The following is a 24,952-nucleotide window of genomic DNA, read 5'->3' on the forward strand; positions in this document are numbered from 1 at the left end:
ACGACAAGTAGAAAGAAGCAGAAGGGGTAAGTAAGACAAGTAGATGTTTTGGTTGAATTAGCAAAATTGGGAATGTTTCTTCATTTAAGAGAGAGACATTTCAGTTGAGACACAATGTGGGGACCAAGGGAAAACTTCTAATTGGACAGTGGAGAGGGAGGAAGAAAAAGGGAATGTAAACGAAACAGAAGTAGATGCTTCTGCTGCTGATGTATCATGATATTTCTAACAAATGATGGGCCTTTAGAGAGAAATTGTGTTTATTAATACTTTGTTTTTGTAAATGCCTAGTATTAATGTTGATGAGAAGCTCTGCTGTTCAGGTTTTTCACAGCCTGCTCAAAGCCCATGCGATGGAAGCCCGGGCTATTGTCAGGCAGGCCATGGCTATCCTGACTCCAGCTGTGCCTGCTCGAATGGAGGATGGACACCAGATGCTCACTCATTGGACACGAAAAATCATTGTGGAAGAGGGCCATACAGTGCCCCAACTAGTACATATTTTGCACTTGATAGTGCAACATTTTAAGGTATTTGTACTGTTAATCTGGTACTCAATGTATCTCCTGTATCAAGGAAGTAAACAGTTTGATTAGAAAACCAGCATAATCTGATTTATATGGTTTAACTTTAAAATGCATCATTTGTCTGTAAAGATACTTATCTATAACTGAATATAACAGTTTAATAGCAAGTAATTTATTAAGATCTATCATGATTGAAGCTAGAACTCCAAATGTCAGGTTAGAATCTGCAAGATGAATTCATTGCACATGCATTAGCAGTGTTCTTTAACAGGTCTGTGAAGATTCTCTAAGAGTTCTTTTAAAAAACTGCAGAGCTATGTTCATTGCCATCTTCCAGTAATCCTTTTTTGTTTGACTTTATATATTCTGTAGCATTGACTAGAACATTTTTATCTGCAGTCAGTATATGTTGGGAAACATTAAACAAATGGGAGAATGGTGCAGAATGTCAATATAGAAGCATTTTTGAAAACATGTATTAAAATGCAATCCAACGGGACAGCTAATAGACGTTTTTCAGGAACTAATGCCTCAAAAATTTTTGAAAGAATATCTGAGTGTGCTCAAATGTGAGTTGAAGCTCTTTAAAAGGCTTGGAAAAAACTTGGTATGACTGGTCCTTGAGAAAAACCATGAATCTTGAAAAGAACATGCATCATTTGAGTGCATGAAATCGGTAGTCACTACTGAAACTTGTAGCCAAAACACTATTTTCAGTGCACCAGTTACTTTTCCATATTGTAAAATTTGAAGTGGTACAGGTTTATCAAACTTTGGGATTGATGACTGTTTTACAGTTTTGCATTATTTCAACTTTGTATATTTTGTGTAGAATGTTATTGGTTAATGACTAACATTTCTGTGAAACCATTTCTCAGGTTTATTATCCTGTGAGACATCACTTGGTTCAGCATATGGTTAGTGCCATGCAGAGACTGGGCTTCACTCCCAGTGTTACAATAGAGCAAAGAAAATTAGCTGTGGATCTTGCTGAAGTTGTTATTAAATGGGAATTGCAAAGAATCAAAGACCAGCAGGTAGGAAATCAAAATAAATGGGTAAAGATTGAACTGTTCCACAGTTTAATGTACTTTTTTAACATGCACATTGCTGATATTTCAGCCAGATTCAGATATGGACTCAAGTGCAAGTGGAGAAGGAGCAAGTTCTGCCTCATCTGCTGTTAAAAGAGGATTGTCTGTGGATTCTGGCCAAGAAGTAAAACGGTTCAGGACAGCTACAGGGGCAATAAGTGCTGTAAGAGAAAATCAAGATTTTTCAGAGACTCTTAAGTAGTGTAATTGCTTTTTCCACATGACTCGAAACTCCCTAAATTGAAGGTTTTAGCTTTAGCAAATATTTAAAATCTGTTCTTGTAGTTTTCCTCCTACAGTCTGGCTGATGGCTTTTGTGTTCTGTGTGCATGCAGGTGTTTGGAAGGAGCCAGTCCTTGCCAGGAGCTGATGCCCTCCTTGCCAAGCCCATTGACAAGCAGCACACAGACACTGTTGTGAACTTCCTGATTAGAATTGCTTGCCAGGTACTGTGGTTATTCTGATATGCAGATACTAGTGTGGAGTAGCAGCCAAACCTATAAACCCCTCTTTTCACACAGGTCCTTTTAGGCTTGGATTATTCTAATGTTTCTATGCTTTGTTTTCATGATTAATTACATATTTGGGTAATGCTGCAATGTATGCTTGTTCTTTGCCTAGGTTAAATGTCAAGAATACTTTATCCCAAAATATTTAGAGATATTTTTAGGGAATGACTGTATCTAGGGGTAATGATTGTAATTTTATTTTCAAAATCCTATGCATGGAATTACTTTCCTGCAGCATGTAGAACTAAAGTTTTTCACCAAAATTGGAGGGAGCCAGCTTTTCTAGAAGGGGGAAAATTATCTGGGTGTACCTCCAGGCTGACAAATTTTATGGCTTCTGCTCCTGCAGCAGACTCAGCTGGTAAGTAGCATGGGATTTTATATCCCACAGTCCATTGCACAAAGTAGATGTGCTCTTAAGTATAAAGATGAATTGAGTAAAGAGCTGCACATGTTTATGGATACCTTGCAAACAGTAAAGATTAACCATCTTGAGTATGTTCAGAATTGTAGTAATAAAGGATGGCATGAATTTTTTTTAAAATACACCTTTGATGGGTGATTTGGGTTAATTAGCAAGCAATTTAGACACCAGTTCTGGTGTTTACTATTAGTTGTCAGCTTTTTATGCATTAAATGCTGTGTGACTGTACTGATAAAACCACTTAAGCTCATCCATTTCAGAAATAAGAAATTACATGCTTGCATGGAATGAATAATAAATTAATGACTTGGTTCCAAAAGGGTGTCATTTTGTTAACTCTGATTAATTGCCAGGTAAATGACAACTCCAACACTGCTGGATCCCCTGGGGAGCTGCTGTCTCGTCGCTGCGTCAACCTCCTGAAAACAGCTTTGAGGCCAGACATGTGGCCCAAGTCAGAGCTGAAGTTGCAGTGGTTTGATAAGCTGCTCATGACTGTGGTAGGTAGCATTCTAGTCCTGTAGGTCTTTAGGTTTCCCTGGCATGTGAGATGATTGAATACCAGTCATATCTGGATATAGATTTTTACAGTACTAATCTTTTTTTTTGCAGTGAAATAAATAAGTGCTTAAGTATGTGAATTGCAGCAGTGATTATAATTTGTAGAGTTGCAGTACTGACTGGTTGGTGTGGTTTATTTATTTTTGAGGGGTTTTTCTTACTAGGTTTTAACAGATTTTATCTGAGTTTAGTAATCTGTGTAATTCTTGTTTACCCCTACTCACTGCCTTTTTGTATGCTTTCTCTTTAGGAGCAGCCCAATCAGGCCAACTTTGCCAACATTTGCACTGGCTTAGAGGTCTTAAGTTTCCTGTTGACTGTGCTACAGCCCCCTGCTATCCTGAGCAGCTTCAAGCCCCTCCAAAGAGGGGTAGCAGCCTGTATGACCTGTGGGAACACGAAGGTTTTGAGAGCTGTCCACAGTTTGCTGTCTCGCTTGATGGGAATTTTCCCCACAGAACCAAGTGAGTGGTGTTTTCTTCCTCCTTTTATCCTTTATTGCTGCATAACTTAAGTGGTTGAGGGTGGGATTAAGGCACTCTTTGGAGCGTGCTAATATTCTGTTTTATGATTCTTGCATTTAATGGTCCATTTTAGCTTGCACTTTCAACCTCTGATTAAAAAAGGAAAAGCTGAAAGAAGTAATCATGTGGAATACATCATTATCCATTGACATAAAAACTTAATAACCTGTGGCTGTCATAACTTTAGTTCAAGAAATTCATGCTATAAATTTAATGTATTTCTGCAATTAGAATTTTTCAGCTTCAAAAGTGCAATTTTTTAGGTATTAAGTTTTGCTGTTTTGCTGAAACAAGGAAGGGAGATAAAGTGTAAAAAAGAAAGGCAATAAGTAATATGCTGTGTCTTAATAGAAGCTAATTTAGATAATATTTTCATGGAGAAAAGTAAATCAGTAATGTAAGACTGTTCGTCAAATTGAGTTACTCAGAAGTCGTACACTAATATCAGAGACATACTGGTATAATAAAGAGGTTTATATAAATGAGGGATCTGCCTATGTCACCTTAGATTGTTGTATAAGAGTGCAATGGTGTTTTATTGACTCTAGATTCACAGTGTAACTGTTCTCTGCCTGTGCTGTGGGTAATATTACCAAAACTAAACACACCTCTGAACTCTGCAGGTACCTCAAGTGTAGCTTCCAAGTACGAAGAGCTAGAGTGCCTTTATGCTGCAGTGGGGAAGGTTATTTATGAAGGACTGACTAATTATGAAAAAGCCACCAATGCCAACCCTTCCCAGCTCTTTGGTATGTGTCCCACACCCCTGGCAGCCCTGTGGGAATGTCCCTGAATGAATCATGCCTTTGTCATGAGTTTCCTTTTTCCATAAATCTGAGCTGATGCAGAGGAAGCTGTGGGAAGCATTTCGGGCTCACACGAGAGACGAGCTTGGGATGTCAAAGCTGTGGAGAAAGGGAATGGAGGGGGGGGTTCATTGTTCTGTCTGCTCCCTGAAGTGACCTGGGAGCAGTTTTTGGAGGTTGGGATCTGTAGATCTCTGAAGTGGAAGCCTTTTGTATTCAAAGTGCATAAGGAAAAGGTGCAGTATTGATATTAGGCAGAAAATAAAATTACTGTCAGCTTCTTACACAGGAAAAAACCGAATCCTGCAGGTTCTCTGAGGTACAACAGCACAGTTCAAGGAGTCTGTGTAGAGTCTTATGTGTTGTACCTTCCTTTTTAATTTTATAAGCCTTATTTATTAGCTGACTTAGATAGTGTATTAAGATTTAGGTATTTATAGATCTTAAACTCTCAGTAATCAAGAAATTGCAAAAGTACTATTTTTTCTTGTGTGACAAAATCTGAATTTTTAGCATAGACCATTCTAAAGAGCTGAAATGTTTTTCTTCTCTTGTTTTTTTTTGTTTTGTACTTACTGAACAGCTAGACAACTCAGCTACATAATAGAATGACAAAGATTTATAGGAATAATAGAGTTTGGCCCAGAACTGGCTGTGTTGGTAATACAAACCTGAAATTGTACAGTGTTGGAAAACCTGCTGATTTAAATGGCAAATGTCCTTCACTGTTCTATTCTGTGAGCTGTGTAGATGGCTGTAATTTTACCTTGGGAATTGCCTATTTGTCAGATGTCAGGACGTGCTTTACATCAAACTAACCATGAAAGATGTTTCTTACATTTTGTCCAGAGCTCCCTGAAAAGCAGCACCACAATCAAGCTGTCAGGAGGTGCATTTTGTAGTAATTTTGTGGCTCAGAGGCTGAGCTTTGTGAGCCAAACTTTGTGCTCATCTGATCAGAAAAAGAAATCAGAATTTTGGTAGGAGCCATTCAATGACCAGAGCATGCTTCTGTAGTTATGCTGTGTAGATAAGTTGAATTAGAAAGTTGCAGTAGGTTTTTTTCAGTAGGTATAATTTTACAGGATGTGTGTGCTTTTTTTTTTAAAGAGAGAAGTAGTCAACCTGAGTTAACTTCTTCAATCTACAGAAACTGATTTATTAAACTTTATAAAGTTTCTAGATTAAAAACCCAAGTTATGATTTCTTAATTAGTAAACCTAGGCCTACTAATTTAAAAGTTTTTCTACATTTTGCTACTAAAATAAATATGCAACATCAGGAGCTACATTTTTTTAAGGTCTTGGGGAAGTATTTGTTCTCAATCCCTTTCTTCCTGTCCTCCCTTTTTCCACTTGCTGTTCATCACATACTTGTATACAAAACTTTGAAATATTTTGATTAGTGTAGAAGTAACCTTTTAGACTTACTCTAAGGACTAAAGTTGAGACTGAAATTTTTCTTCAAATTTCTCCAGATTTCTAATGTTTGTAACCTGGGTAGTCCCATCCTTCTTTCATGGCATCTCTACCTTACTCAGGTCATGCCCAAAAAAGTTTTAATTCCTGAAACCGTGTTTTTATCCACAGGGACTCTGATGATTCTGAAATCTGCATGCAGCAACAACCCCAGCTACATTGACAGGCTGATCTCAGTTTTCATGAGGTCCCTGCAGAAGATGGTCAGGGAACACCTGAACCCACAGGCCACAGCAGGAACAGCAGAAGCAAACACAGGTATTACCTTGTACAGTCTGTTAATGATTAGAAGTGTTAGAAAGGATTAAAAGATCTTCATCCTAAAGGGATTCAAATGACTTTGCAGTGTTTGTGTGCATTATAACTTGTTGAAAAATACTTCAGCCTTAGTGAGTAGTACTACTGAAGTATTGAGAGTTAAAATGCACTTAGGAGTTCCAGTTACCTGCTTAATATATGAATTTCAGTATTAGCCCAACCTTTTTGGTGAAGGGATAGTGAAACATTTGTTGAGTTGCAGCATAAATAGAAGTACCGAAATTCTTCAAGGCTTTAGAGGGTTGAGGGGAGAAGGGCTGAATTTTTTGATTGCTCTGTGCTTTCAATTTTTTTACTCCTTCCTATTTTATAATATTGGAACAAATGTGTTTGAATTAACTTGTTGGAGCTGATGCTTTAGCTTTTAATCTTAAAATAGCATCTTTTTCAGTCAGTATAATTCTGTCTATTGTCAAATGAATTAGAAAAAATCAGATGTTCTTGTAGAAGAAAATTCAGTGCTGGTAAAGGGCCCTGTAATTTATTAATGAATAAGCTACTGAAGTAAACACTTTGAAAGAATTGTTGCTGTTAGATTCCCAGCCCCAGCTTTATTAGGTAAATGAGAACCTTGTAAATTTAATTAACACTGAGAAACAATTGGAAAATTATTAAACTTCATAGATAAGCAAGTCAGGAAATTAGCTGAACAGAATTAGAGAATTAGCTGCATCACAGACAATTTCTTTCACAAAATTAATTGTAGTTTTTCAGTATTAAGGGTCTGTAATACCTTCTACTAAAGATTTGCAGAAAGGAAAGAACAAGCTTCCCTTTAGGACTTTGAAGGGATTTGGTTTTGAAAGAAGTCATAGAATCATAGAATGGTTTGGGTTGGAAGGAGCCTTAAAGGTCATCTAATTTCAACCCCTTGCCATGGGCAGGGACACTTCCACAAGACAGTTGCTAAAGCCCCATCCAAGCTGGCCTTGGGTTGGGCCTTAGTTGTGTAGGAAGGTAAAGTGGTTATTTTGAACACATTATCTCTGGGGATGGATGCATTTCCAGGCAATAGATGATGCTGATATTTTTAAAATTACAGCATCTTATGTGGAAAGGTTTTTCCCTCAGTGTTTCATAGGTATATACACAACTCTAACCCTGTTTTTGCATCCATAGCAGGTACAAGTGAACTGGTAATGCTGAGTCTGGATCTTGTGAAAACTCGCCTGGCTGTGATGAGCATGGAAATGAGGAAAAATTTTATACAAGCTATTCTAACATCTCTCATTGAAAAATCCACTGATGCCAAAATTCTTCGTGCAGTGGTAAAAATAGTGGAGGAGTGGGTGAAAAATAATTCCCCGATGGCAGCTAATCAGGTAAATTGAGTAGATGAAGTCATTGTTGCTCTCAAATACTAAATAACTATGGTTAGCCAATATAATTCATCAGTTTTGACAGTGAGGTTTGTAATGATCTGATATATATGTTTAGATGCCCTTGATGATGTTTAGACTATTTTCATTCCCTGTGAAAATAGCTGCAGCTATAGATACTTGGCATTTTATAGACTTATATTTGATGTTTGATCTCAAATGCTGTTTTGGGGAAAACTTCCTCTAAAGTTTTAGAATATACTTCACATTAACCTGGATAGAAAGACTCTTCAGGAGGAAGATGACTAATGCTGGTATAAATTATGTTACTCTGTAACATTTTGTGTCCTCCTCAATCTGCCAGATTTTTGTTAAGAATTGAGCTCTTTACAGCCTAGTGCTGTACAAAAGGACCACACTTTTTATAATGCCAGAAATTTTTAATACCTGAACAACTTAGACTTATTTTTGGTTGCAATTCTAAAATTGTCCAGCATATATTAGAAGGATAAGTGCTTGAGTTACTTTTCTTTGTAAGAACTATGACCTACCAAGCTCTTCTTCAGTACTTCAGAAGCAAAAGAGTCATGTAAAGAGTGGGTGAGTTGTAGTTTGAACGTTCTAGTTCTCTGCATGTTTTAGGATGAATTGACAAAATTAATCATGTGTTCTTTTACCACAGACACCTACTCTCCGGGAGAAGTCCATTTTGCTGGTGAAAATGATGACTTACATTGAAAAGCGTTTTCCAGAAGACCTTGAATTAAATGCTCAGTTCTTAGACCTTGTTAACTATGTCTATAGGTAATTATAGCAATTAATCATTTATTGCAGCTTATTGGCTCATAATTTGTACCATATATGAACTTTATAACATGTCATCAATCCTTTTAGGTCTGAATTAAGAGATTTTTTTTTCGCTTAAAATGCAAAATCAATTCACTTTACTGAGACCACAGTGCATATTTATGGAATGCAATTTGAAAACAGAAGTTCCTTAGTAAGGATTTTTACTTTTGGCACTGATAAAATACCTCCACCCCAACTTCTTGCTTTCCCAAGATACCAAGGCATCCTTGTAGCTGGCTGTATTCTCAGCACTGTGGTTACAGCTAAGATCTGTAAGATCACATTCATAGGATATAAAGATTATTTTTCCTTGAAACTTAATTGTAAATTACACTTTCAGGAGAGTTACTTTGCTAGGTAGACTTGAAGACTTGAATCACAATGAAATAATTAAAATAGTCACCTTATCAACAAATGACAGGTATTTAATGGTGGGCTGCTGCTTCACATTATTTTGCAGTCCCTTTGCTGCTGTACTCTGCTGCTTCACAGTGCTCAGAAAGTTTTATTAATCAGTACAATTTGTGATTTCAAGCACCATATAGATGTAGCTCGGTGTTTCACAATTATGATAAGATTTTATCCTGAAATAGTATTTCTGATAGTTCTGGACAGTTTTACGACAAGCAGCAAAGTTTTCTTTGCTGTTTCTCTCAAAAACTGCACCTGGATGTTTATCACATGTGGGTTTTTACAGAATGTCATCTCTTGGGGTTTTTAGTCTGTTATACAGAACCTAAAAGTCTTCTCCTTCTAATGGCTCTGTTTTTCATCTTTATTCATTTTAGGGATGAGAATCTTTCTGGGAGTGAACTTACAGCTAAACTGGAGCCAGCATTTCTCTCTGGTTTGCGCTGTGCCCAGCCACTCATCCGAGCCAAATTCTTTGAGGTCTTTGACAATTCCATGAAACGTCGCGTTTATGAGCGCTTGCTTTATGTGACCTGTTCCCAAAACTGGGAAGCAATGGGAAATCACTTCTGGATAAAGCAGTGCATCGAGGTAGGGAAACTACTTGTGTCAGAAATGCAATTAGATACATGTTTTAATCCTTATTTTTCCTTGTTGGGTGTGTGTTTTGTAGAGTGTGTTTGTATCAAAGATGAAAATACCAAGTCTGCTGCCTCAGCTCCTGTGGTGCTTAAAAATATATATAATGGCTGAACAGTGAAATGCCGATGCTTAGGAAGTGGCTTTAATATAAATGTTTAAAATCTATTTTCTCTGACAAAAGCTTAATGACCAGGTTAATACTCCTTAAGGAAAACAATCCCTTATAATTGATAGTGACTATGGAAAAAACCCCAAGAATAGTTATAGGAGAAGAGTCCAAGAAAACTGTTAAAGCTGGAATGTCTCCTAACAGTATGACAGCTATTAGGTGGGATTGCATTGAAATGAAATTGCATCTTTACTCGCTTTATTTAAAATAAAATGGGTCAAAACCTTTTATTTTAACAATGTGCATATTAAAGCATGAATTTAAGGTGGCTGTGAACATCCATTTTAGGGTAACAGTCTGTATTTATTAGCAGATTGAGGGCACTTTTTCCCTGTGTTAAAAAGTGCAAAACACAGCCTTTAGGCCTAGGAGATTCTATTAATAAAGCTGATAAACAAGCCTTAAACTTACTATTGCAACTTTTATCTTGTTTTTAAATATTAAACCATAGTGATGTTTTCTTTGAAGTTCTGCAGTAAAATGTACGTTCAAAAACTCTTGTTACTTCCCCACGTGGCAGCTGCTGCTGGCAGTGTGTGAGAGGAACACCACGATTGGCACCAGCTGCCAGGGGGCCATGCTGCCCTCCATCACCAATGTCATCAACCTCGCTGACAGCCACGACAGGGCAGCCTTTGCCATGGTCACACACGTCAAGCAAGAGCCTCGGGAGAGGGAGAACAGCGAATCCAAAGAGGAGGTAGCTGACAGAAAATACTGTGGAAAAAGCAGTCTTTTGGGTGGAATTCAGCTCTTCCTAGTTTCCCACCAGATAGCTTTGGAGAATGTGTGATGAAGGTGATGTGTGCAGATTTTTCGTGTCTCTTGTGGTTCAAGCATGCGTGGGTCTCTCAGAACTCCCATTCATTCATTCAGCACTCTAGGCAATTAGAGATCTGAACCTGAAAAAGAAAACAGTGAGGCCTGATCAGATAAATTGATCAGGAGGGTGTTTTCTATTGTGGAAAATAAGCAAAAGTACATAGAAGATGCCTATTTTTACTGTGCTTATTTCTGTGTAGGATGTTGAAATAGACATTGAGTTGGCTCCAGGGGATCAGACCAGCACTCCCAAAACGAAAGAACTTTCAGAGAAGGACATTGGCAACCAGCTGCACATGCTGACCAACCGGCACGACAAATTCCTCGACTCCCTTCGGGAGGTGAAGGTGGGTGCAGGTTATTGGTGACAAACCACTTTAATCCTAAAAGTTCAAACTGATCTGAGGTGATCTTATTTTTTTTTTCCTTTTTCTGTCTCACACGTCTCATTTTGTAGCTGAGTTTTCTTATGTAGACAGCTCTTATAATCTGTAGTTTCTTATTTGCCTATAGTAAAAAATTCTTAAGCCTTCACTTCGTTGCTAGGTATTACTGTATCCCTTTCCTACAAAATTAAATATCATCCTCCTTCCCTGTATGTATATTTTAACAACTCAGTTCAGAAACTAGTGATGACAAACACAGGGTATAGGATCAAGAATGTGTATCAGCATCTTATGATTAACTAATTTCTAAGAAAATAATTTAGCTGAAAGCTAAGTTTAAATAACGCCACACACTAGCAACAGCTCTATCCAATTAACCTGATTATTCCTATTAGGAAGATGATCAACATCTTACCTTTTTCCTTCTTTTTTTTTTTTTTTTTTGGTGGTTACAGTAATGAATCAGTCTTGATTAACATGAAAATAGGATTAATGCTGCAAATCTATATTGCTAAAGGAAACATATTTTTGTTGAAAAGATGTTAATATTACTAGTGAAACAACTGTATAAGTGGACTGTTTTGCCACAGGATTAATTGAATTTTCCTGTTTCTGTGCATCTGTCTGTTTCCAGACTGGAGCGTTGCTGAGTGCCTTTGTTCAGTTATGTCATATTTCTACACCTTTGGCAGAGAAGACTTGGATACAGCTATTTTCACGACTTTGGAAAATCCTGTCTGACAGACAGCAACATGTGAGAACCTCTCTCTCCCCCACTTGCAACTTCCTCTTTGTAAATGACTGTTGTTCTAGGAAAATGTGTTTGTGTGGTGAATTTGTCATGGCTTTGCCATTCTCAGACTGCTGAATGCTGTGTACCTGTATGAATACATCTTTTAAAAGAAATAGGGTCTTTCATTTTGCAAAGAGAAATGTACTTATTGAAGGGTTGTTCCTGTACTAAAGAGATGTTAAATCTGATTTCTCTAATTGAAGAATCTGAATAGACCGCTAATACTACATTATTTCTTCTAGGCTCTAGCAGGTGAAATAAGCCCTTTCCTGTGCAGTGGAAGCCACCAGGTGCAGCGAGATTGCCAGCCAAGTGCCCTGAACTGCTTTGTGGAAGCCATGTCACAGTGTGTTCCTCCCATTCCCATCAGACCTTGTGTCCTGAAATACTTGGGTAAAACTCACAACCTCTGGTTTCGTTCTACACTCATGCTGGAGCATCAAGCCTTTGAAAAAGGACTCAGTCTGCAGATTAAGCCTAAACAGACAACAGAATTTTATGAGCAGGAAAGCATAACTCCTCCTCAGCAGGTAGTGTTATATTTGTTGAAATACCTTATGAAATATGAAGAGAAAAACCTAACACTGACAAGTCCTCCGCTAAACCATGTCCCCAGGTGTCACATTTTGCGTGTATTTTAAATACCTCCAAGGGCAGTGACTCTAGCATTACCCTGGCAGCCTGTTCCAGTGCTTTACAACCTTTTCAGTGAAGACATTTTTCATAATATGAAATCTAAACCTCCCCTGGTGCAACTTGAAGCTGTTTCCTCTTGTCCTATTGTGTTATTGACTTGTTGAAAGATTTTTTTTTTTTAAATGATTTGATCTCTTATGTTAGGGAAAACAAGTAGGAGTCAGTGTACAAGCCTTAGGATTTTTTTTTGTCATGCAGTGGTGTTCTCAGTACATGGTTGTTACTAATTTTTTGCCTTGCAGAGTTTTAAAAGAGATTTTTCTTAAGTTTTATAAGCCCTTCTCTATTTCTGTGTCTCTCTCAGCTTGCCTCAGTGTAGAACATGGGGTTTGCTGCCTACTATGCTTTATAAAGACAGATTAACTGTGGAGAAATGTGTTGTTAACCTTGTAGGAAATCCTGGATTCGCTTGCTGAGCTCTACTCCTTGTTACAAGAAGAGGATATGTGGGCCGGGCTGTGGCAGAAACGTTGCAAATTCCCAGAGACAGCAACAGCCATTGCCTATGAACAGCATGGCTTTTTTGAACAGGTACAGTCTTGATTTTAGAAATTATCTGAGTAGTTCTACAGTCAGGATAAATATTCTGGTCAGCAGGAAAAACCTCTGAAAATATTAATAATTAACTTCAGTCTTCTAAAATGCAAAGTACCATGGCTTCCCTACTGTCTACAGTAGTAGTTTGAGGCCTTGTAATACCGTGGCAAGGTGAAATTTTTGTGCACACCCATCAGATTTTCATGACAGTTTTCAAGCTGCCAAATATTCAGGAATGAATTTAACACACTTGACTATTTTTTTTAAGTCTATGAAGGTTTTATTATCACTGGTTTTTAAAAAATAAAAGAGTGTTGACTTATTGTGTACAGAGCAGATGGAAACCTGGAATGGTTGAATTTTCTTTAGGCACAAGAAACTTATGAAAAAGCAATGGAGAAGGCTAAAAAAGAGCACGAACGGAGCAACGCTTCCCCTTCCATCTTCCCTGAGTACCAGCTCTGGGAAGACCACTGGATTCGGTAAGACTTAGAAGCTGATGTGGAACAAGTATTTTTTACCCTGCAATAGAAGCAAAATACCCTGTTCTTGGTTTAAAGCATTAGTTATGAGAATAAACTTACCTCAGGACTTAACTCAGATACAGGGAAAACTTAAGGGAATAAAAAAAGCTATTTTGTATTCCCTTAACAGAGCCTCAGAAGTGATATGCCTGAATTGCTGTAAAAATGTAATATGCTATTGGTGGAAACAGACTGGAGCTAAAATTTGTTTTTCCTATTTAAAATGGTTGTTCTGGGAGACACAAAATGCAGCTCTTCCCTGTTCACAGATTTCTGTATTATAACTGATAATAAATAAATAAAAAAAAAAAAGTCTTCCCATCTGGATAAAACTTCTGCAGTGCTCGCAAACTGTAGACAAATATGCAGATAATATTCTGATACACAGATATTTATTGTCACTTTTATTGAAGTTTTTGGGGGCTTTTTGTAACAAATTTGACACTGCATTTGGTTTTCCTAGTTGCTCAAAAGAGTTGAACCAGTGGGAGCCTTTGACAGAATATGGCCAGTCCAAAGGTCACATAAATCCTTACCTAGTGCTGAAGTGTGCGTGGAGGGTCTCAAACTGGATTGCTATGAAGGAGGCTCTGGTGCAGGTGAGTGAGGGCTTTTTGTGCTCATGTTTAGTTTCTCCTCATCCTGCCTTGGGTGTTTTCATCCCAGCTGTTTTAAGAACCATCCCCTGAGAATAAGCTGGTGGTTATTATTCTTGAGACTGCTAGGACAGCCAGACTGCATGGACATCTTGAGCTTCTTGTGGCCAATGGCAGACTTCTGTTGGAGTTGCCAGTAGATTGTGTGGAATTTTTTTTAAGTGCTGTGTCAAGTGTCACTAATCTAAAGAAGATGGAAAACATGGGGGGTTTTGCGTGTTTTGATTTGGTTTTTCTTTGGTTTGTTTTTTCTGTTTTGTTTTTATTTTAAGGAAATATATTCTCTTTTCATGGTAGGTAGAGTTGTTAATCTGTGATGAGTTAATATAGAAACATTAACCAGATGTAAAACTGAAATCTGAAAGGTGGGAATACTGCATTAAATCACAGGTGGAAAGGAGCTTGCAGATCTTTCTTGCAGTGTTGTATACAGTGGGGCAATACTGAAATAACTCTGCTAAAGGTGCCAGAATTTGCAATAAAAAGGTGAAGTATGTATTTAAAATACAATGTGAAGCCAAATGTCTAAGTAGCAAACTGCACATGCAACAAAAACTATCTTATGGGTGCTATTTACATTTTAATTAATTTCTTTTGTTCTTATAGCACTTAGTATCCTATTTAAGTATGCAACTTCAGAGGCTAAGTCTAGAATATCTGAAAAACCTTTAAAGTCTAAAATAAGAACTATATTGTACATATATTGTAAGCCTTGGGCTTGAAGAGAGTGAAATAGATCATATCTGACAGTTTCTGGTTTTGGACAATTGCAAGTTGAGTGGAAGTGACAACCCTGAGTAAGTGCTGATATGCTGTAGCTGTAGTTGTATTAAATGAGGTATTTTCAGTAATGAGACATTTATTTTATGACTGAGGAGAAGATGCTGCTGAAGCCATAAATGGAGCCTTTGTGACTACTCAGGTTCTTGTAAAAGTGTCAGCACATGTTTGCATAAATATTGGGATCTGAAAGAATAATTGATTCTATGCTGCTGTACTCACTTCTCCAATTTTATTGATGTTCTTTAATGTGGCTGTTTTTTGTCAAGTTCCATGGTTGATTCACAAGAGAGGCCAGAGACGATGGCAAATATCTATCAGTTTTTGTAAATCTTTGTGCAAGATTTTTAATAATCTACCCATTAAAGTTGAGCTATTAAAACAGCAGATAGCCTTTGATAGCACCCAAGACTCATTTCCACTTGCTCACACTGCCATTGTGTTTAATGATCCAGTAGATAACATAATAAAGGAGGAGGTTATTTTCACTGTGTAAGTGTAAGGATGCTACCTGGCACTTTGTCTCTGCTGGCTTAGGTGTAAAAGTCAGTTGAGGATAACAGGAATAACAATTGTAATGGTCACCATACAGTTTATCAGCAGGAGGATAATGCCAGGGGGATTTCTGTGTTGCACATGAAACCATAAAGGGCTTGATGTAAAGTGGAGGAAAAAAGTGAGAAAGTTGTAGATTAAAGACCTGCAGTGTCAGCTGCTGAGCACTGGCTCAGTGCAAGTTTGCTGTAAAGTGCTCACAGAATTTAGGTGCTGCACAATTCAAGTGCTCTGCTGGGGTTAGTTGCCACATTTCTACTCTTCCAGAATTCTGAAGAAATGGTTTAAAATAATTTTATAAATTATTTTAGCACTATGACCTGACTTTGCACCTGTGCTTAGAAATTGTATAAATGAGAAGGTTGGTTGTGATTACTTGAAAAAAATATCAGCTGTTTATTTTCATAAACTTAGCTATGCCCTAGAGCAAACAGGGAGTACAGTGCTGCATGATGTGGGACAGGTAGGCACAGGATCCTTTTATGTGAGAAGTTGCCATTACATGTTCTGGAGCCCCTGAAGCAATTCAGACATTGTGTGTGTTATCTGCTGAGAAGCATCTCCTGGCTTTGTGCAGGGTGAATTGTTTGCTGTGAGCTTCCTGCTCCTGTGGCAGGGCTGCTTTGGGCTGGCTCAGCTCTTTGGCTGCATTACAGTTGTCAGTGTAAAAATACCCCAGCAGCAGCTTGGGCATGGGCATTTCTACTCTTGTGCTGAATTGGCAATTCATGTGCTAGCCTGCCCTTGCCAGTAACTTTAAGAGAGCTGAAAGTCCTCTAGTGACATAAATGTTAATACTTTAATCAGATGTTTTTAAGAAATGAGATTATATTTAAAACATCAAAGCTGTTTGTTCTAAGAACAAATAAATATAAAAAAAAAAAAAAAGCTTAAAAAATTAACTGTTTGGGTGTGAATGATCTTTACTGGATTTTTTTCCTATTCCATGACCAGGTGGAGCTGAGTTGTCCAAAGGAGATGGCCTGGAAGGTGAACATGTACAGGGGGTACCTGGCCATCTGCCACCCCGAGGAGCAGCAGCTGAACTTCATCGAGCGGCTGGTGGAGATGGCGAGCAGCCTGGCCATCCGCGAGTGGCGGCGCCTGCCGCACGTCGTGTCCCACGTCCACACCCCCCTGCTCCAGGTGACAGCAAAGACTTCTCCTTCCCATTGTCCTCCAGTAGCAGGTCTCGGAACTTTCAGTAGCTGCAAGTGTGAAATATTTTAGTGTATATAATATATATATATATATATAGTACTGATAGTTTTTGCATCGTGGTATTTCTTTGTTCGAAGTTGCAGAATGTGTGTTTCTATTTCTGCGAAGTATGTGTTGCTTATCAGCAAGAGCTTGTTAGTGGTTAAACCCACCTTTTTTTCAAAACTCCAGAAATATTTTTGGGAAGCACCTGGCACAATTATGATTGTATGGAATATGTAGTTTAACTATTATGTGAAATGAAATAGCATGTATTACATGGTGAAAAATGAATGGTTGTGTCCTTTGAAACTTTCACACACATTTTACCGTAACAGAAATGGATTTCTGTTTCCTTTTGAAATGTAGAAAATACCAACACCCTGTTGTTATCTCTTGGATTTAATAATGTAAATAATTAATTTTGCAACAGTCAGAGAAGAATTTTTGAGAGTAGATGTTTTATTGACAAGTATAATGAAACAGAAGTAGATGCGTAAAGCCATCTTTTAAAAATCTGATTTGGCCTAGAGTTACTTTCAGAAGATTCTTGCAAATGAATGTTGTCTCCTCTAATCTGTGTGGAATCAGTGTGGAAGTGGTGCTGGGGCAGGATCATTCACATAGGCAGTGTGGAATTTAGGCAAAACATTCAATTCATTGGACATTTTGGGCTTTGTCCCTGTCTTATAAATATATACCTGACAAAGATTCCTGTGGAGGGAGCCTGTCATCTCCAGGGGAGAAATTGTTTTCATAACAGAGATCATTTCTTGGTGGGCCATTGCTCAGAGGTCTGTGCCTGAGCCCTGCCTGTGGAAGTGCAGAGGACTTTGCTTTGAGTTCTCTTTGATACAGAGGCCTCTGTGATTGTTTAAGATCAGTAGTTTCACTCTGTGTGTGATTCATAACCAATGTACACGATGTAAGAAGGGACCTCTAGAAAATGATTGCTCCTGCAGGTAGAGCGTGCACAGCAGCTCATACCTTTGAATTTTTATAATATAACTTGATGCATCAGATAAAGTGAATGAATATGGAAGTTTTCTCCATATTCAGAAGAAGTTATCAAGTAAATAAGATACAATATGTGAGCTCACACAATAGCATTAGATGGCTTCTCAATGAATTTAATTCCTTCCTGCTAAGTTTTCACCCATTTTTCAAATTTCTCCCCTCCCCCGCTCCAGAATGGCAGCATCTGCAGCAGGAAAAGATTAATATTGCTAAATAAAGTATTTAAGTGCTTTCAGATATCAATTAAAACAAGCTTTTAAAACAATCTAATATGTATATATCCTTCGTGAAGAAATGATAAATTAGTCAGTGACTGACAGAGGTACAAATGCAGCCTCAAATTTGCACTGCAGTAATTACTTTTTTTTTAATATCAGATAGTATGTGATTAAATACCCATGAGAAAATTAAATTTATGTGATGAATGGCTGTAGGATGAAGGTTAAGCTATTGTGAGAGTTGATACTGAGATGATTGTAGGAAAATATTACTTTAATTAATTTTGTTTCAAGAGATTTCACTCTATAAATTTGGACTGCCTTTTTTTTTTTTTTTTCTGAAATAGTTATCTCATTTGGTTGATTAACAGTGAATACAACTGTTATCTGCCAAGCGGTAGCTTAGAGAATACTACACTGGCTTTATTGTCCTACAGGTAATTAAATTCCATTAAAGTTTGCGGGCCTTTTCTTCAGGTGGTTGAAGTTTTAACAAACTGCTGCCTTTAGTGGGTTTGAGACTGCTGCCATCTTCTGTCTGTTCCTTACTTTTGTTTATGTTTTCTAGGCAGCACAGCAAATAATTGAACTTCAGGAAGCAGCCCAAATAAACGCGGGATTGCAACCCACGAATCTGGGGAGGAACAACAGCTTACATGATATGAAAACTGTTGTCAAGACTTGGAGGAACAGGTTACCTATCGTGTCAGATGATTTATCCCACTGGAGCAGCATTTTCATGTGGAGACAGCATCATTACCAGGGTAAGTCTTGCCTAGTCCAGCATGCATTCATCATAGAATTTTCCAGACAACACATAAGTTCTTGGCTTGATTTTGATGAGTTGTAGTTTTTATTCAATTTTCATTGAATCTTAAGTCATCCCCATCTTAAATCATGTGTGTGTGTTGCTGTTAAGTTGCTGCTCTCTGTATAACACCATTTCCCACGACAAACATTTCACATTTCCAGCCATTGTGACTGCATATGAGAACAGCTCCCAGCACGATCCCAGCTCCAACAACGCCATGCTGGGCGTCCACGCCTCGGCCTCGGCCATCATCCAGTACGGGAAGATCGCGCGGAAGCAAGGGCTGGTCAACGTGGCCCTGGACATCCTGAGCCGCATCCACACCATCCCCACCGTGCCCATCGTGGACTGCTTCCAGAAGATCCGGCAGCAGGTCAAGTGTTACCTGCAGCTGGCTGGAGTCATGGGCAAAAACGAGTGCATGCAGGTAGGGCAGCTTTATTCCTGAGGCTGTTGTTGGAACTCAGGGGGTTACAGGAGCCATCGGGTGCATTGATCTAAACAAGCTGCCTGTGTCCAGAAAAGGGGCTGAGTTGCCTTGGCCATGTTATACCCTGCAGGGAATGTTGTTTTGAGTCATGCTGTCAATCCAAAGGAGTTAATGTCCTCTGTGAACTGGATTCTGTGACTATATTAAAAATTAGCTGACCCAGAAGTAAAGTGAGAGTAGATTTTTTGAAATCTTACAAGATGGGTAAATGGAAGGACTTTGAAAATGGCATTATTTGTAATGGGAAAAAAGCGAGTGTCTGACTCATGAGTGGTGGAAGTGGTGGTCAAACTGAAGTAAAATTGTATGTGTTGAAAAGGAAAAAGAGTGATTTTAGGCAAAATCCACTGGCATGTGGTTGTCCAGCAAATGAACCTTGTAACACAATATAATTATAACACAATATAATTATAACATAATATAATTATAACATAAACAAGGTGGAAAAATAGCCTGCTAAATGTTGTCTGTAGTATTTGGTTTGCATAGGCCAATGGAAACTTAAAATTGTCAGTCTGTATTTTTTTAAAATCAAAATGAAATACTTGAAAGTCATGCTATTTAAATTTCAAGAGAATATTTTGGCTGTTGTTTTATGGCACTTTCTTTTAAAAAAGCCTTCCCTTTTAAAAGACTTTTCTCACCAAGGCTTATTTAACAGGGTCTTGAAGTCATTGAATCAACCAATCTGAAGTACTTCACCAAGGAGATGACTGCAGAGTTTTATGCTTTAAAGGGAATGTTCTTGGCACAGATTAACAAGTGAGTATGTTGGCTGCAAGTGGCAGTAGCACACATCTGAAAAAATGCAGCTGAAGTATTCTATACAGTATTTGAGCAGAAAAGCCATTCCATATCTTTATACCAGCCTTAAATTTCTCACTGCTGTGTAAGAAAGTAAAAGTATCTGTGAGAGTTCCTTTGCAGTTTTGAGATGTAATGATTGGTCCTATATTGAAGCCTTCAGGAGAGAAGTAGTAATGGTTTTGCTTTCCACTGACAGGCGTTTTACTATTCTGAGGAATATCTCTCTTTAGTTCTATAAATAAATATCTCATCAGTTAAATTTTGTTTGGTGATGCCAAAAAGATCCCTTTAGATTTCAAGAGCTCTTAGTGGGCATGGGATTTAATGACAATTTTGCTATGTGTTACATATGGGTGGAATAATTCCTTTACCACTACATTGTGGCCACCTACAGAATGAAATCCATCAGGTCTCAAGCTGTACACTGCAACCTCACATAGCAATTCAAGTCAGGAAATGATGAATATTTTCTTCTGTGGTTACAAGAGAATTTTAAATAGGTAGAATGCAATTACTTGGATGGAAAGTACGGTGGGCTTTTATATGGTCACTGGCTTAATTGTAGTTGAGATGTAAAGAGAAGAAAGTGTGCCTTCCCCATATTGTTAAATTTTTAAAAATTCTTGCAGAGAATTGTTGTCTTTGTTTGTTCTTTCCAGATAAAATGGATAAAGGTTTCTGTTTAAAAATGTGGTTCTGATGTACTTATGGTTTCTTAATCTTACTAAAAAACACAAGGATTTTTCAGCACTACAGTTGAGGTGAGGAATTTAGGAAGGTTTCAGTTAGGACCAGTGGCAGTGTTGAACCTGAAAATGGACTGCTGAATGATTACCTGTGTGTCAACAAAACTGAAGTTAAAGGTCACCTCTGCTCCTGCATCCTCCTGTGCTGCCCATTGGCTGGGCAAGGTGATAGAAACCACTTAAAAAAAAAATCACCTCAGGTGTCAAGAGTGATGGATTGTAGAGTGGGAGAAAGGAAAATGGACAGAGAAGTCCCTTTTTTATAAAGGAGCAGTAGTGATACAAAGTCATCCATCAGGCTGCTGTTGGGCTGGTTCACTTCAAACCTTCACCCAGGGTGCAAGAAGCTTCTGAAAGCAAGGACATTAATGGAGCACAAAAACCAACACATGACAGACAAAGCTGTTTTCCTTTTTAGAGTTATGCCTCAGTAACTGGTCATTTTAATGTAGTATTATAATCCCCCAAGCTAATATTGTTATGTTAAAAATACATTACAGGTAATTTTAAAAAATGAGTCAAGCAAGCATCATGTTACTTTCATATGGCTTATTTCAATGCTTATTCTGCAAGGCAGCAGTGAAGCTCTTTCTGTTAATAAGGAGTCTTGAAATACTTTAAGTTTCTTCATTTTGGTAGTGCTTATGGGAGTTTTCTCATCCTTAATTTTTATGCCTAAGAAATAACATAGATTCAAGGGCTGTATATATATTGGGATGAATCATGCCAAACTTTGGACTTGTGACTCTTGAGGAAACATGGAGGAAACTTCAGAAGGAACAAACAAATAATCTTTTGGTTACGCAGGACTTTGTGATTAACCTTCAAATTTCTTCACTTTTCCTGTTGATAAAAAGAGAAACTTTTACAGCTGTGGGAATGAGGAACTGATTGTTTCCAGAAAATGTTGATTGTAAAATTTTTCATGACTTCTCTGGAAAAGGAGTTAAGTAAGATGCATTCCTCTAAAATATAACTTAAATAACATCTTCCCAATGTTGCTTTACTCCTTTTTTGCCCAGTGGAGCAGCACGTTCAGATGATTTTGCTTCACTCCCCTTGTGTTATCATTCACTCTTCTTTCTCCCAGTTTCACTGCCTGGGTTTCCACTGCAGTGCACTGGGAGCTTTTAAAAATTTTTTAATGGAGTATGTGAGATTCTTAATACTTATGAAACTATTTTCATGATGAAGCATGGTGCTGAACTTTAAAGAAAGCAATGACAAAACAGTTGTAAGGGACCTTACTAGAGAATGCAAAAATATCACTGAGTATTAAGAAATTAATTGCTTGCCCTATCAGAAATCTGACTTACACTAGCAAACAGCTACTAAATTATATAAAACTCATATTCCTACATGTCACCACACAGGTCTGAAGAAGCAAACAAAGCTTTTTCTGCAGCTGTGCAAATGCACGACGTGCTGGTGAAAGCGTGGGCCATGTGGGGGGATTACCTGGAGAACATCTTTGTGAAGGAGAGGCAGCTTCACCTGGGGGTGTCTGCCATCACCTGCTACCTGCACGCCTGCCGCCACCAGAACGAGAGCAAATCCAGGAAATACTTAGCAAAGGTAAGGTCTGGGTGCTCAAAAAAGAATCAGAGCTCCATCCTCTTGGGAAGGGCTGGGATGTTGTTCAGTGCTCAAGTTTTTGCAGTTAGAGAAAGGGTTACTGAGGGGAAGCTATAATTTGGATGGAAGGGGCTGTGTGTGGTTGTTCATTACTCATTTTGGGATTTTTTATGTCAGTAGGGTGTCTGGGTTTTCCTTTAGATGTGGAACCTTTCTGTAGGAGGAAAAGGACAAACCACATCCAGTATTTCTACTACATAGTGTGTTGCAATACTTGCAAAAAGGCATCCTTTGATGCTTTAAAAAGTAACATAGTTTGAGGTCTGTTTATCATTACTATGGATAAATAATATTAATGTTTACCTAAGTATTGCATTTTATTCCAAATAAGCCTTTTTTGTACAGTTTTACTCTGAAATTCAGCAAAATTTTGGCCAAAGCAAGCTGTTTGTGTTGTATGTTTCTCAGTTTGGGGGTATTTAATCTCTCTCATGAAGAAAATTAAAAAATTTTACCAGACCAGGGAAGATAATCTGTTCTGACTGTGAAACAAACACAGAAGATATTGTCTGAGATTAAAGGTGGCCTCAACAGCGCTCTGAAGTTTATTAGTCTCCTGTCTGGTTGCATAATAGTAATGATTTTTAGTCAATGCTTAATATATTTACATTTAAATTAGACTAGGGGTGGACAGTTAAAATAATTAAGGACACCCAGAGAAATAATCAAGTTCTTGTATCAAGGTTCATTAATCTGAGTTGCATATTTTAGGTTTATAAAATTCCCTAAATTTTTATCCACACCCACAGTGAAAAACACAAAGAAATTCTGGAATGCAGTCATGTTCATTTGCTCTTTTCTGTCTTATTTCATAGTAAGGGGTACACTTAGATTTATTTTTTACATCCTTTAAATATTATTTCTGAGGGAAAAAAATAGCATTGGCCAGGCACAATAAATGTAAGTTCTTGTCTCTGAGGCAGCTTTAACACTTTCAAGGACTCCACAGTCATATTAATAAAATATCTCTGCTTTCTTGCATCATAATGATTGATGTGTCTTAAATTTAAGCACTGAGAGAGCCTCTTGAAATTCTCTTCTAGGTTCTTTGGCTGCTGAGTTTTGATGATGATAAGAACACCTTGGCAGATGCAGTGGACAAGTATTGCATTGGTGTCCCACCCATCCAGTGGCTGGCCTGGATCCCACAGCTGCTGACGTGCCTGGTTGGCTCAGAGGGCAAACTCCTCCTCAACCTCATCAGTCAGGTACTGAAGATAACCCTTAATTCCTTATGGTCTGTAATCTTCATTCGTGAGGTGACACATGAATATTTTTTAAAGCAAATTACAAAAATGCCAAGCTTTAAAAATGGTATTGTTTGCAACTGTTGATGTGTTAAAAAATGATATTTTCTGCCTTTAAGCAGGATATTTTGAATTTCAAAGTGGGTTTTACTGAGATTAAATCCAGTGAAACTGAATTCTTATTTGCATGAGGCATTATAGCTCTCCCTCTGGAATTCTATTTAATATATTTTTGTGAATGAGGTAGAACACATAAACATAGTTATAAATGCTTGTAACATAGGAGTAAAGAATGGTTAGCTTTTGTGGCTAAAGGGCAAACTCTCTCTGGAAGTGCTCTGGTGTTTGTTCATGCAGGTTGATATAAAATAGTTGTGAAGTCCCATTAATGCACAGGTGGCCATGGGAAGTTCTCACAATACCTGAATTCCAGGCCTGCACTGCTCCACTGTTTCCTGGAAACTGGCACAGGACAACTGTTGTGCTGAATTCCTCACAGAGCTCCTTTCTTTCCCTCCCCTCTTGATTTTTGACATATGGAATAACTGCCCATGCAGGTCCCTTCCAGTTCAGGGTATTCTATGATCCTGTGAGATTGAGCTCCTTTTATCCTATCCCATCCCATCTTTCCTCTTTCAGACCACTGAGAATGAGAGTTTTTGTAGCTAGAGACTGTCCATTTGTGTTGGCATGGGTGTACACAGGTCTGGATATGCATGTGTCTGCAGAGGTATTCATGTTTCCTTCCCTCTCTTCATAAAATTAAAATTTAACTTTGAAGAGACCATGCTGCCAAGCAGCCTAAGATGCCAAAGTAGGTAAGGCAAACTTTGATGGGTATGGCTTGGTATTGTCTGGCAACACCAGTGTGCTCTACTGTCTTCTGGCAGAAAATACTCATTTCAACACTTTGTGGACACTTTATTTGTTGAGATCTGTATTAAATTCGTAGAAGTTAGTGTTTGCTCAGAATTCATACACTAGCTGGAGCTTAGACTTGTAAATATCACAGATACTCCTGTTTGTCTTGCCTTTAAACTTCAGGTACACAGAAAAAGTGTGAAATAAAAAAATGCCATATTTTCTGTGTTACTGTTGTGAAACTCCACAATTCTCCTGAAATAACTTTTGAGTTACAGCAAGAAGCATGTATGTGTCAGGTTAGTGATCTGTCATAAATATCAGATTACTGAATGCGTCAATCCCATTGCTATATTTCCACCACTTACCATATCCATTTGGATGGAGAAAGGATCTGTGATTTAGTAAAATTGTGGGTAAGAAGCCTCAAATGATGACTTAAGATGTGCTCTACTGCAGGTAGTAGACAAATGGTTCTTTCCTTTAATAGATACTGAGATTTACAGATTTAAATGGGATGCTGAATGTCAACATCTCTTT

The 24,952-nt window shown here is 38.0% G+C and overlaps 1 protein-coding gene across 2 annotated transcripts in view; it reads left to right on the forward strand.

Moving 5' to 3' along the window:
• TRRAP (transformation/transcription domain associated protein) overlaps positions 1-24,952 on the forward strand; it is a 74,073-nt gene that overhangs the window by 32,863 nt on the left and 16,258 nt on the right. For both annotated transcript variants that reach the window (XM_030285092.4, XM_041719238.2), the window contains exons 40-63: positions 324-530; positions 1,406-1,564; positions 1,650-1,784; positions 1,957-2,067; positions 2,908-3,054; positions 3,366-3,579; positions 4,263-4,388; positions 6,035-6,181; positions 7,361-7,563; positions 8,243-8,364; positions 9,198-9,411; positions 10,152-10,331; positions 10,654-10,800; positions 11,474-11,593; positions 11,875-12,162; positions 12,722-12,859; positions 13,235-13,347; positions 13,853-13,988; positions 16,335-16,526; positions 18,384-18,579; positions 18,788-19,053; positions 19,778-19,878; positions 22,043-22,244; positions 23,348-23,512. In XM_030285092.4, the coding sequence (XP_030140952.1) occupies positions 324-530; positions 1,406-1,564; positions 1,650-1,784; positions 1,957-2,067; positions 2,908-3,054; positions 3,366-3,579; positions 4,263-4,388; positions 6,035-6,181; positions 7,361-7,563; positions 8,243-8,364; positions 9,198-9,411; positions 10,152-10,331; positions 10,654-10,800; positions 11,474-11,593; positions 11,875-12,162; positions 12,722-12,859; positions 13,235-13,347; positions 13,853-13,988; positions 16,335-16,526; positions 18,384-18,579; positions 18,788-19,053; positions 19,778-19,878; positions 22,043-22,244; positions 23,348-23,512 (4,029 nt within the window). The remainder of the gene's footprint in view (positions 1-323; positions 531-1,405; positions 1,565-1,649; positions 1,785-1,956; positions 2,068-2,907; positions 3,055-3,365; positions 3,580-4,262; positions 4,389-6,034; positions 6,182-7,360; positions 7,564-8,242; positions 8,365-9,197; positions 9,412-10,151; positions 10,332-10,653; positions 10,801-11,473; positions 11,594-11,874; positions 12,163-12,721; positions 12,860-13,234; positions 13,348-13,852; positions 13,989-16,334; positions 16,527-18,383; positions 18,580-18,787; positions 19,054-19,777; positions 19,879-22,042; positions 22,245-23,347; positions 23,513-24,952) is intronic.

This window comes from Taeniopygia guttata, chromosome 14 (assembly GCF_048771995.1).
Source record: "Taeniopygia guttata chromosome 14, bTaeGut7.mat, whole genome shotgun sequence".
Taxonomy (NCBI): Eukaryota; Metazoa; Chordata; class Aves; order Passeriformes; family Estrildidae; genus Taeniopygia; species Taeniopygia guttata.